At 35.5% G+C, this 14,337-nt stretch overlaps 1 protein-coding gene across 4 annotated transcripts in view; it reads right to left on the bottom strand.

The window, feature by feature from the left end:
* LOC136031263 (uncharacterized) overlaps nucleotides 1–14,337 on the bottom strand; it is a 437,122-nt gene that overhangs the window by 394,827 nt on the left and 27,958 nt on the right. For all 4 annotated transcript variants that reach the window (XR_010618474.1, XM_065710690.1, XM_065710691.1 and 1 more), the window contains exon 3: nucleotides 9,303–9,487. Coding sequence is in view for 3 of the 4 variants with exons in the window: in XM_065710690.1 (XP_065566762.1) it covers nucleotides 9,303–9,487 (185 nt within the window). In the remaining variant the exon portion in view is untranslated. The remainder of the gene's footprint in view (nucleotides 1–9,302; nucleotides 9,488–14,337) is intronic.

Genomic DNA, 14,337 nt, shown 5'->3' with positions numbered 1-14,337 from the left:
TAATTATATAAAAGAAGGTTTTTCCACAAAGAGTAAAGGACGAATTAAAAACTTAAAACAAGGAAAAAATAGCTTTTATAAGATATCAAACTTATGTAGTGGTAATCCCGGTTACATTTGAATATAACTTTATTGTTATAACTTCAGTTCGCCCAGTGTTACATCCATAAAAACTTTTTTTTTTTCTTTCCATTTTAAAATCTTATATAAGCTCATATTCACTTGTTTGAAGCTTAAATTTGGTCTTTGCTTATTTGGATCGTGGAAAAACTGCGTTTAAAGAAAATTAGTTTTAGTTCGTTTGAAATAATCATAAATTCTTGTTTTATGTTTCTAATACAAATAATTTGAAAAGAGACAATTTTTTTCTGATGGAAGTAAAAAACAAAATTGAAACTCAAAACTAACAAAATCAATGATCCGTAACACGAGCAATATGTATTTATAGAACTATTTCAAGTAAACCTGCTCATGACACATCCTTATATTCGTAGAATTCTAGAAACTAACGCCATACAGAAAGGATATTCCAATAAAATAGTTTTTGCAGAGAGGAAACATAGAGCATTTCAGGACATCTTTTACAGTAGAAAAATTAAGTATTTTCTGATTTTTAGAATTCACTTAATTTGACAGGAAATGTAGATTTCCATTCTGTAGACAAATCTGAAGTTATTGTGTTTGAAAGTACTATAATTATAAACTAACCTATGAAATTCTTAGGATTCTAACCTAAGAAAAGATTTCTAGAAAATATTTTATACTTTTGTTTTAATAACACTAAACTGCATTTCTAAGGTTAGACTAATGAGTTGACTATTAAATAAATATCTCAAGTTAGTATGAAATAAAAATTCAGCTGCGAAAATAATTTTTTTTGAGTTTTTCTTACGTTTTAAGAGAATTTCAGTTGTACACAAAGAAAAATATTGATATCATGGTCGGTAAAATATCAGCAGGAGCCACTGAGATTCGACTTTCATTTTCTCCAAAACATTTTCGAAGTTTTAAAAACATAGGAAAATGTCATGAGCTAGTTTATTTCCCTTAGTTCTATAGATATATGTTGCATATGCTGAGAAACATGAATTTTGTTCCTTTAAGTTTATACTTTGCTCTCTAAGTTCATCAAAAACACCTAATCGTCTTTTTTTAATGAATTTTGGCTCCTTTGTCAAACTTAATTATGATATATAAAGATCATCGTCAGTTTTTGTTACAATAGGGCACTAAAAATTGATTCTATGTCCTACTTCCTGAAATTTTGTCATGGTTACACTATCACCGTTAACTATTCGCGGGGGCAGACTAAAATTCAGTCATTTCTGACATGTTCTGCTTCATTTTTTTTTTTACAGCATTAGGTTCACCCACTTAGCAAAGAACGCATGTAAAAGTTTCAGAGAAAGCACAACTTATTTCAGGAGTAAGCACAATCATTAAAACTAGCAAAGAAGAAAAAAACTTTGCAGTTCCTGTACGTACACTCCGATTTCCATAAGAGACTTCCCAGTTCCAAAACTAAAAAATAGCTTTTCATAAAACTTACCGCTAACGTTAAAGGAGGTGACTGAACCAACTTAACAAAGCATATTACCACAAATAAGAGTGAGACTCCTAAAGCCTCTAAATGGCTAAAGTGTCATTTATGCTTTACTCAAAATGACATGTCTTTTCAATGCATGTTCAAAATATATTTTGATATGTTTTCATTTGTTATTAACAAAGTCACAATGCTAATCAAGTTTAGAAGAATAAAAAATCTTAGAAGTAGGCTTTGGGCACATTCCTGATAGTTTCATAAACATAACACTACTTTTCGATATTTTAAAACGCCAATAACTATTTCAAATCTTAGATTTATTCGCTAGTCACCGCACTTTCCAAACAAAATAATGCAACCTTCGTAAGTTCATTTAAAAACTTTTTCGTGGTGACAGAAAATTACGAATCCCAAAAATCTTGGTTTTTGGCTTGTATCTCCCAAGAAATTTTTCCAGATTATTTTTGTCCTTTAGGGTGATTTTAGCCTAAGACTACATTGTACTAAAATTTTGATCTGACCGTGAAAAAATTTTCCTTCAAAGCAAAAAAAGGAACTCCAATTACGCAGTAGTTTAAATTAGCGTAGCCTCTAATAAGAGGTAATCAAGGCAAAATCTGGTATTTATGTCTAGTTATCAAAAAACAAAACTTAGAACAAATTTACGTCTCATATATTTAAACTAAAATCTAACTAAGTTTCACCTTCGTTTACCATTGTTTTTCTCATATAACCTCTTTCCCCAAAAAAAATTGTATTCTTCGATTTGCTTTTTTTTCTGGTATTTCTAGACGAGTGATTATATCGTATTAAAACTCCTGTTGGATAAGAGACAGTATTCCCCTCTAGAGGACAACAGAAATACAGTTTCAGAGTCCCTTAAAGGCTCTAAATGAAATTTGTGACGACGATGACTATTATATTTAGAAAGAGCTTTGAATGGCAAATCAAATATCATATTTTTGAATAGTTTGATTTCAAACAATGTGGACTTTTAAAAGTATGGGAGGAAAAAGGGGGGATTGGTGGCATGAATAGAGGAAAAAGGAGGGATTGGTGGCATGGATATCAGGAAGGGTCATATGGCTGAAATTTCAATACGATATAGCCTGTAATCTACAAATATCTAAAACTAAATTATTGAGAGGGGAAATATCGGGAAAAACTGCAGTACACAGTCAGAATTCTTTCGTCATTTTTCCTGAATTCTCCGAAACTTTTTTGGTTGGAGATTTTGGTTGATATCCCTTACTAGAGGAAAAATTTCAACCCAGTCGGGGAGAATTTTTCTTTGTATTAAAAGATCACCAGGCCTCCTCTTCGGAGATGATATTGCTTCTTCTCTGATAGAGCTGAGATTTTAGAACGATGTAGCCCTTAGTCTAGGAATGCCCACAAGTAAAAGAACAGAAATTACAATCCTTGCTTTGGAAATAGAGGGAAAAAACAAAGTTTAAAGGAGTTAGAAAATTTTCTGCTGCAAAGAAAGGATTCTAATAGGGATGCGACATTTAAACAATCTTGTTGAAAATTAGTTATTTAAATTAGTTACAAAGCACCAGAGTTTGCTCTTTACTAGGCTGCAGCTACCCCTGCAACAAAAAATGAAAAAATCGGAAGGCACTATAGTAACAAACATATTTTGCACAGAAATCGCCAAGTGAAAGAACCAAATAAACAAATTTGATAATATCCAGGATCAATACTAACATAGTGCTAGTGTTAAACACGTTCAACTTCAGAGCAAGGAGTGTGCATTCATGATTTTTGTAAATCGTATTTAAACAATGGTTTCAAACGTTAGAAGTCTTTATTTGCATATTTGGCGGAGGGGACGAAAAATTTTCAGGATGAGCCTCTGGTTATAGATTTTCGGTTTGAGTTATTTTGTTGACACTTTTTGTTTCGATTTCCCATCATTTTCGAAAGCCTTGAAGCTGTTTTTCAAGTGTTTTCATGTCTCACCTTTACTGTTAAACTAAATAGAAAAAATGGTCGTTATTCCTGAATCAAATCTGAACAAATTTTTTCTTCCATAGGTAGGGGAGACTGGCTAACGATTGGCAGGTTTTGATTATCTCCAGGAGTTGATTCGAGCAATAAGAAGTTGCTGAGTATGCCGAAGAAAACGTATCTCATTCAGTACCATCCATGAAGAAGACTAAAACACCCCACCACTGTTCTAGCTAAATGCCTCTCTATCCAAGTGGCCAAAAGTGCCAAACCTGGGCCACCCCGGTACTGGTTCACCCGTCTGTGGCTTAGGTTCCGCCACCTGACAAAACAAACAGAAAAGTGGCCTGGGAAACATTAAAACTTGTTTTTCGGCTACAAAATTATAAATAAATATGGTCAGTAAAAAAAAACTACAGGATCAGCTGTAGTGTCACTAAAGAGTATTAACTTCAAACTATAAATAGACTGATCAAAACCAACAGTAAGCCACACCACTGACCTTGACGTTCAGCCTGCAATTATTAGTGGTGGTCTGTTACACAAATTCTGTTACTCCAGTTCTCTTCAGAAAGTGGACCTTAAGTTCTTCTGTTGCTACGATTTTGATAATGATAACATATTGAATATATTCCCTTTCTTGCTCATCAGCTCAATCGGAATGTAATCATCAGCACTGACTTTCTCAGTATCAAATTGAAACGTGCTGGTAGGGGGCTCGTCTTCAATTTCCATATATTAGTTTGAAGAGCTGCTATATACAGTCTTGTCTACGTAAGAATCGTAACTCAAACTGCAACTCTTGCTATGAGAAACATGCCTTTTGCTTTTTAGTCAATTTTTCTTGCAAGACTAGGGCTTTCTTGGCAGATACAGCTTTTATGTCAGCAGTAATGAGTTCTTTCACAGGGGTATCAGTTAGTGAGCACTTCTTTTTCATATTTTTCTTGTTGATTTTTCGTGTTGAGTCTTTTGGAAAGGGGTTTGTATTGATGAACTCTTTTATCGAATCATCTGCTGACATTTGCTCCTCATTTAGACAGAGATCCTGCGTTGCGTCCGCTTCGGGGTCTATGTTAAAGATGGAGTCTAAATGTCCTACAGGACCTGTACTGGGCATAGAAACTTACCCGATGAGTGCTTCACTAGATATGGTTGACATTCTGTCTGAGACATTTCACGAGAGGAAACCATAATCCTTGAAGAGATCTCTGTTGGTGGCGAAGACTCCGCTTTCCTGAATCCAATCATAATATCCTCAGATTTGAAAGCCTTTGGATATGTTTTTCCAGCAGTAAGCTATACACTAACATAGTTTTGAATTTATAGGCAGTCATAAAACTTGCAGCTTCACGGTAATAGTGGGCCTTGAAGGGCCCCATGACTGTCCTTTCTAGAGGCTGTAGTTTGTGACGGTTTCTAGAGGCTGGGGAGGGACAGTTAGTATACACTTATTATTTATAACTAGATCAAGCAGTTCAATCGTGTATCGAGTGATGTGATCATTTAGTATCACAGGTACGGGTGACTGTTTGAAGGGTTTGACATGATTGGAAAAGAAAGAGAGGCAGTTATCCAGCCAGAAGTATTTTCTGGCCCGGTCATAACTGCTCCTGGTATACCTCCCTTGAGTAAAATTCCAGGACACTGTTTTCCAGGGGAAATAAGTAGAGGAAGGACTGTGTTCACAATTGCATTAACACAAGCAAAAATCTTGCTGAACTGACCTGTTTCTACTAACGTGTCCTTCCCTACTTTCTTCTGGCCTCGCCGTGCAATGACTTTTCCACCCAATTTGTCTACATTACAAATGTCTTGTGGTTTGAACATGTTGATTTCTAAGCCTCACTCCAAGTCTTGAAAGAAAGCTCCTACGGTGTGACGGTTGAAAGCAGTTGCCCGTCTTAGGCACGTATCTTTTGGTGTTCTTGCTTATAAGGTTTTATGGCAAGCCATAAAACCACTGTACCAATCCTCGGCTTCAATTCTTTCACTGTCTCCGGTAGCTTTGCATTTTCAGTTCACCTGTAATTTTATACCCTTAGTAATGGCATAGTTGTATTCAAGTTACATGCTTCTAGGGGATTACAGTCGAAATGCATACCAGCTGTCGTTTTCAAGTAAGTTTTTAGTCCTTTTTCTTGTTCCTCTGTAAATACTTATCATGTATTGCAACCGGATGTAAAGAAACTCAGGTCAAGACTTCGTAGAGGAGTGTTCAGCTTCACAACTTTTTTCATGTAGTCTTGCAGCATTCCTCTAGGGATACCCATGGCACTTGCAGAGAATTGGATTGATTTTTTGTCGACTAAGACAGAAAAAACTATTATTTTCTTTTCTTCTGGATCCCAGCCCCCTTTCTTAATTTTCTCCTGTGTTTTACTTTGAACCATTTTATCTTGAATGAAAGGGTTAAACACTTGCAGAATTAATAAATTTTTAAGTTGTGAGCTTGCCTTCAACCTTAAAATATGCTGTTTACTCAGCTTTTAACAGTACAGCCGACGTTTGGACCCCTTCGTTCGGCAAGCCAAACCTACCCTGGATATTGTGGCCAAACGTGAGAATTCACCATCCCGTAGGGAAAAAAAATGCTATCAACAGACCCGTGTAGATGGCATGTCTCAGAAGATTCCAAAAGACAGGCAATTAATATATGAATACAGCGTGAGTATGTGGATTGTCTAGCATTCGTAATTAGACGTAGGCCTTCAGACAAATATTGAACAAAATTCCAGATTTATTCACCATAAAACAAGATCCAATCTTACATTTTTGGCAAAAGTTTTAATTAAGGCCAGAAATTTTAAAAACATACACTGCCATCTGTCAAAGCTTTTATAATCCACCAGAAGTCTCCATAGGTTTTCATATTGAGATTATTTGCTGTCGCCAAACTTGGGCCGTGTTGATCGTGGGCTGGTCTCCCCTTAGTTTTTGACAGCCCATTCTGTTTTCTTTTAAACTGCTAAGAAGACTGAGAAAAGGGGTAATCAGGGGGGATTGTAAACATCCGTTCCAGGGTTTTCAACGAATGAGATGTCGTTGTTGCACTGCTTGCGGTTCCAAACCTTTTCACTAAATTGACACAAAAGCCACATTTTCGGTGTCATATGGAACTTGACAATGGCATTGTCAGGATGAATTTATACAAAGCATGTAGATGAGAGCAGTAATTTTCAAATGAGCTCTTACATAGCTCTTTATGATGCTCCAGTGAGCTACTGGTACTGGAGAAATAAAAAAGTAAAAAGAGAAATGAGCGTTTCAAGATCTTTACGAAAATTCCAGAAAACTATTTTCGTGATCAACTTTTACAGTTAAGATAAACATAAATGGCAGTTGTTATTCCTGAATCAGTTATGAGTGAATTACTTTCTTTATTAGACCGGTATTTCATAGCATATTTTTTTTGTTTTTCCAATTTTTTTTTGTGTCATTCCAATGCTGCACTTTTATTTCGATCTGACGTAATTTTCGAGGCGCTTTAAGCTTTTTTTGAAATTCAGATAAACTTAATTTCGCAATTAAATTTTACTTCTAAGATAAACAGAAATACAGGTAGCATTCCCAAATTAGCTTTAAATGACAAATTTTTATCACTTTATAGTTGTTTTTTTCTCGATACAAGTCGAACAAGAAGCAAATATTGCACCTGTAGCCTTATTTGTAACTGGTGCCTTAAAACTGTTAAACACCAAATTTAAGGAAAAAACTAAAAAAAAATAGCAAATAAACAATAAAAAATAAATTCGCTGTGTCTATTTTAATTATTCACTTTTAATAAACAAGTGCGAAATCCTTCAATTCATATAGGGATGAAAATCAGAAGTTATTGGTAAAAATATAATCAGAATAGGCGTACTGTATTTGTCTTCGGATAATCACATTACAATTTTGAGTCCCGTGTTTAAAATTAATCAGACACCAAAAATCCACAATTATTAAATTAAGCCGATATCAAGCACCGTGTGTGAAATAAACCCCAAATCGCCTTTTGGTTTGAGACACCAGCTTGATCATTAAGAGCAACCTCTGATTAATCCCAAGTCAAAAGAGGTACAAAATATCTACACTGATAAAATAAGGGAGAGGGGTCTCGGACCCTAAGCCAATTGTGATACTACAATTAGACAAACCCGAAGAATTTTTTTATTCAGATATATGATCACATGCCATGTGCAAAGTATGTTCTTACCATTCATTTAAGACAGTCATCGCATCATTTAAGGCCATTTCCAAAACAATCCCCTAACAAATACGAATCAGAAAAGGTACAGCGTGTGTATATGGAGTTAAGAGGAGGGAGAGGAGGCTTGGGCCCAGGGCCCTGCTTTTGGCCCTTCAGAAGCATTCCCTGAATGATTCCTAATCAGCCAGAATACGAAGGAATGACAAAATTCATACCAGAATGAAATTCATAAGAGATACGGAAGAATGACAAAAAAAAGTAAATTCACAGAAAAAAACAAAGAAATATTTGTGAAACTAGATGAGTAGGCTGGAACCCCAGGGCCTTGAGTTATACAGACGCAAATTGTTCATGAATCCTGATCTTAACAGAATATAAAACGTTCTTAAATACCGGCTTTGACAGAAGCCAATCACCAACTATGAATTATGGACTTAACGTAAGAACAATGGCTAATTTTAGAAAAAAGTGGCATATAATAACTCCACATTGATATAATAACTGCTAAGAAAACTTTAACTCCGTCTACAAAACTTTTTAGGTGTTTTATTTCTTCCCCTTGCATATGAGGGTCGTTTTTTTCAACTTCAGATTGGCTATGAATAAAAGCCAAATTCTTATAAAACATTAATTTTATTGCCAAAGGATTGCTACACTTACGGTTGCTTTTCAACATAATCACCAAAAAGATTGAAGCATTTATCATATCTGTGGACAAGCTTTTCAATAGCCTCTTCAAAGAATGTTGCCTCCAATTTATTCAAATTATTCTAGACGTTGGTTTAAAGGTCTTCATTGGTTTAAAAGCACTTCTTTCGAAGCCACGTCTTCAGGTCAGAAAAAGACGAAAACCGCTGGGTGCTAAGTCAGAATTTTACGGCGGATGATCAAAATTGTCCCATTGAAATTGTTCGAGTTGCACCAGCAGTGTGCACCGTTGAGTTGCACCAGCAGTGTGCACCGTTGAGTTGCACCAGCAGTGTGTGGATGAGCATTGTCACGCATCAGACAATCACCAGTAGTAAGCTTTCCTCTTCATTTGATTTCAATGGATTTCACTTGAAATCTCATTTGATTTCATTGATTTCAATCTTAACAGAATATAAAACGTTCTTAAATACCGGCTTTGACAGAAGCCAATCACCAACTATGAATTATGGACTTAGCGTAAGCACGATGGCTAATTTTAGAAAAAAGTGGCATATAATAACTCAATATTGATATAATAACTGCTAAGAAAACTTTAACTCCGTCTGCAAAACTTTTTAGGTGTTCAACAACATAAAGTTTCAAAGAAAACAGCAGCAAAATCATTTGAGCTGCACAGCAGCAAAATAACCCATATATTATTCAGCCTTTTATTGTGAAACTTTACTCCGTTTGACAGATATCACAGGTTGAAAAAAAAACGACACCCATAGTGTTTATTCGAAAACACACAATTTAAATATTGCTCTTAGACAAATCACAAAAGCAGCTAATATCATGTTAGCAAACTAGCAAAGTTGTGCAGAATTGGCCAGTGTTTCAAGCGGCTAAATTCTATAGGAGCAAACTAATTAATAATTATAAAAAAAAGATGCAGTAAAAAAAATATTATCAACATTTACATACTTCAAGCTCCTCAGAAAGCCAATGAACCCTAGACTTGATTCTATGAATGTCGGCTTCTCTCTTCCACTTCATTAGATATCTAGGTAGTAAAGAAGTGTCAATCCCAAGAATACCAGCAGTCATTCTCATGGTTGAAAAATCATTAAATTGCTTAGTAATCATACTCAGGCGCTTCTCAAGTAAATCTGCAATATATAGAATGAAATAATTAGGCTACCATTAAGTGGATTTAAACCCAACCAGAGACAACGGGAAACTAGTAAGACTGGAAAATCAAGTCGGAGTTATATAAAAAAAAAAAAAAAAAAAAAAAAAAAAAAAAAAAAAAAAAAAAAAAAAAACTCTAACGCCATCTACAATAAGCACATTACCGTAGAAACCAAGATCAAGATGTGGGCTGTATCTAATATTTGGGTTAAATATTAAGGCCCATCGATACTAAAAGGAATTGCTATGCCTCGTCCATTATAAACGTTTTCAGTTTGTATAGCCAAACTATATTGACGGCCTTGATATAGCTTGTAGAGCTTGGATAATAGATTTGAATCATTTCTCATTCAGTTCTCATTCAGCTGTCAATGAGTGAACTTGTTTAACTGCATTTAACCTCACGCAGCGGATACAATGTAATCTTTGTGACTCTATGAATACTCGTGATAGCATGAAATAACTTTAATTAGATAAAAATGAATTTCCTGTAATTTTTGGCCAGCGATTTCTATTTTAAGAAAGTTCCTAATTAGGGTGTTAGCCACGCCCTTTTAACGGCATATGTAAATTGCACGTTGTGAACTAGCGTAGGTAAAAAATAAGTTCATATAACGGTAGGCGAATAGTCTTATTTTCATTCCATTATTATGGGAAAGAAAGGCAGAGGTAACGTAATCGAATTGAAGCTGAATTATCGGACACTCCAGCATAATGTCTTGGATATAAAAACCGATTTTAGTGCAGTGTCCAATCGTGTTACATCGATACAAAATAAAAATAATTTGCTTGAGAATGAACTTGCAACAGTGAAATCAGAACTTCTGGTTTTGAAGAATATAGTGGAGGGATAGTCGGAAATAATTAAAAAATGTAACGAGGACTGAAGAAAATCGCAATAAATGTGCAACTTATTATTTTGGGGCCTAAATGAAGTACCTATTAAGGATACCGAGTCTCTAATTTTGGATGTGCTGGTGCATGGATTGTCATTGGATAGCGGAAATTTGCCGTCTTTTAGTGTTGTTCAGTGTTCTAAAAGGTTTGTAAAAATTAAAGTGGACCATACATAGGTTCGATTCCCTATTTTGAATAATACAAAAAAAAACTTAAAGGGAAACAGTTCAGTATGTATATGAATGTTTTTATTGGAGATGATGTTACGCCTCGTGTGCAAATTGTGCGCCAGGAACTCCTGGGTATCCGTAAATGTCTAGTGGAAAAGGGAGTGGAATGCTGGATACCCCCTACCTTACCCCCTTTTATTTGTGTAAAAAAAACAACATTGTAACTAAAGTGCCTTGGTACAATGCAAAGGGTCGTAATGATAAGGTGTCCGTATCAAAGGGTGATACCGTAATTTGTGTATTTTGGTTGATTAAGTCTTATTGAAGTTTTGTTAGTTTTTGAGTGATCTTATGATGTTAGGGTTAGAGAGAATTGCTAAGTTGTGAGCCGTTGCGTTAGGAGCTTGATAGATGAACGGGTTACAGGCAATTTTTTCCTAGCCTATTATTTTTCTTATTAGTGTTTTGAAGTGGATAACTTTTTGTTTTTCTTTTTTGGGTCTTTTTGTTATCTTTATTATTATTGAAACCACGTACCGGTTTTTTTTTAATTTAATGACGATGGATAATTATGTTCGTGATTCCCGGAGGATTAGCCATCTAAATTCTTCGTTTAATTTCTTAAATGAAATGTGTGAACTTTCTGTTTTTCAGGTTATTGGTCTTACAGAAACCTGGCTGAATGACCACAACTCAGCTCTCTTACAAATTCCAGGAGATAAATTTTACAAAGGAATCGACAGTTCAGACAACATGGTGGAAATGAAGCATATATTCGAAGCGATATTTAGGTTCTGTTAAGAAATGACCAAGTAGTATATCAGGAAATGTTATGAACCATTTATTCTTCAGCTTAGTCGGAAACCTAAAGATGTATTTGTTATTATATTATATGGGCCACCATCAGGCTCCATACTAATCTTTATGGATCTTCTGGATAAGCGACTGGAGAAATTACCAACTGGTTCACGTTCATTTATGATGCTCGGGGATTTTAACATTAGCCTTCAGGAGCTTGGTAAAAGTATATAAAAAAAACAAGAGCCAAAAGCTCACATGGCACTTGTGATGAGGCCGAAAGAGCCAAGAGCTTCTCCCCTCCAAGTTTCATTACGATCCCTCCACTCTAAGCGTTTTCCAAGATTTACGGTTTCCCCTTCCAACTACTCCCAATGTCACCAGATCCGGTCGGGATTTAAAATAAGAGCTATGACACACGAGGACCTTCTAAATATACCCGTTCGTAAGTTGAAAATACTTCATCTTTTCTAATTTTTCCGGATTAACCGTCCTTCCACTCCCCACCAGATGGTCAAATCGGGGAAGCGACTATTTCTAATTTAATTTGGTCGGGCCTCTGATAAGCCTACCAACTTTCAGCGATCGCAATACTGATCACATATCTAGTTTCGGGCCTTCTTCATGTAAAAATTGGGGTGGTCCGGAATTCGAATCTGAAACCTCTCGCACCCTAAACGAGAGTCTTACCCCTAGACCACAAGCCATACTTAAGAAGAACAATCATTTGTTTTATCAACAAATAAAATTCTTCTCAACTATCTAGTTCGCTCACTCCCCCCCCCCAGATGGTCGAATCGCGGAAGAGACTATTTCTAATTTAATCTAGTCTGATTCCTGATTTGCCTACCAACTTCCATCGTCCTAGCCTATCTAGAAGTGCCCAAACTAGCAAATCCCCCGTAACTCCACCAAAAAGAGCGGATCCGGTCCGGTTATGTCAAACCCTTCTGCTTATTATAGATTAAATTGATATTTGTTGTTTTTTTTTGTTCTTTATTTTTATTGCTTGTTTTTCTCTTCAGTTTTTTGTTCCTTTTTGTTAGTGGCACACCCTCGCAAGCGACGCTTTTGGTGTGCTATCGATTGAAATTGTCTCTGTTTTCATTCATAATAAATTGCTATTACTGCTAATAAGCGACACCGAATTTCACAGATATCTTTAGAAAAACTATTTCATTTCTTTCAATTTGGGCCTGATAGTAAGATATTTGGTTTTGATGACTTACATCATCAGGAAGTCTGAGATTTTGTTTTTTCTATTAATTAGAGCAGAATTTTTCAATTTAAGTTCAGGAAAGGTAAGTCTTTAAAAATATTTTAGTCTACATGCTCGAAAAATACTGAAAATCAGTTCAAAGGCTTTGAAATCAGCTTTGGGAATTCCTGTGCTGCCACCTAGCTTGATTTGCAGGTTAGCCGAGAAAAGGAAATTACGCTACTTGTAAGTTGGTTGGTAGCTTCCCACTTTTTCAGTTTTCTGCTTGAGAATTCAAATATTGGATTGTAAGTGAAATTTTGGACAAGATTTGATTATTTAGTTAAAATTTTCAATCAACCCTAACATTTATCTCCCCTAACATTTCTCGGTAGTTCCAAATTAACACACTCAGCCATTCCTCAGTTACAGCCTTTTGACAACTCGTATACACATAAAGTGTTTTGACTGAGTTCAACACTCCCCTCAAAATCCTCTGAAAGGCACACCTAAATGCCCTTCGTCTTTTTGGAAAGTAAAGATTAAATCTTAATAACATTTACTATGTATAAACATTGAACGAATTGTCTAACTTACAGTCCTTGCCATGAGGGCTGTGGCAGGGGGGACATAGCCAAACCTATAATTACTGGACCTTTAGACCTGTACAGGAATTGTATTCACTTTTATACTAGCAGAGAGGGGGGCGAGGTAAGGTATCATGGGTCTTGCGAGGAAATTCTTGGGGGATGGTTGATAAAAAGTTCTACTAGAACCAGGAGCTCTGTTTTCACCGACTTTTAATGGTACAAAATGTTAAATGTATTTAAACCAATACGCACAATGTCTTTCAACATCAGAAAACACTATTGCGGAGGCAGTTGGCCTCAGCCACGTAGAAGACCAAGTCATGCAGAACTTCCAACCATATGAACCGTCTCTGTCCATATGATACCATATGATGCCCGTCTCTGTTCACCCAAATTTTTTTAGTAAAAATATTATAAAGAAGTTATTCAACAAAACTACTGTTCGTTGGAAATTTTGCCAAATAATCTAAACTTGTCCAAAATTTTGCTTGCAATCCAATATTTGAATTCTCAAGCAGAAAACTGAAAAAGCGGGAAGCTACCAACAAATTTACAAGTATTGGTAAATGCACTTTAACAGCAACAGACAATGTTCAATTTCCCTTCTAATGACCATCTGGAACTATCCAGGGGGAATATGGGTGGTAATTTTCAAGGAGGAGGACGGGGGATATGCCGGCTCCCGTATATTATTACTATGTATTGCGCATAGATACACGTTTCTTAGCTGTCTTTGGCGTTCAAATTTTCCTATTTAGGTTAAGCTAAAACCAATGTAGGATTTTCTTTACAATTACCCTAATCCCCTTTTATTTACTTCTAATTTTCAGCTATCCCCCCCCCCCGTATATTTTTCAAACATAATTAAATTTATAACGATCGTCCTAGCAAAATCCACAGCAAAACACACTTTCGAATTGACTTCGATGATTATTTATTTTACTTCTTTATCTATTTCTATTATTCCCCCCCCCCACTATGTAGCCTAAGGGACAACCCAGCTCAATAGTAACCAACACTCTAAAAAAATCAAAATTTTGATTTCAATAGATATATCAAAAGAATCACCTTATTATGCTGATTCAAATATATAAGATTCATGATGTTTAATGGTACTCATCAAAAGTTACGAGAAAATTGTCCTGATTTTTGAAATAGGGAACCCTTCCCCCTTA

This window comes from Artemia franciscana, chromosome 9, assembly GCF_032884065.1.
Source record: "Artemia franciscana chromosome 9, ASM3288406v1, whole genome shotgun sequence".
Classification (NCBI taxonomy): Eukaryota; Metazoa; Arthropoda; class Branchiopoda; order Anostraca; family Artemiidae; genus Artemia; species Artemia franciscana.
This window is presented reverse-complemented; position numbering and strand designations above follow the sequence as displayed.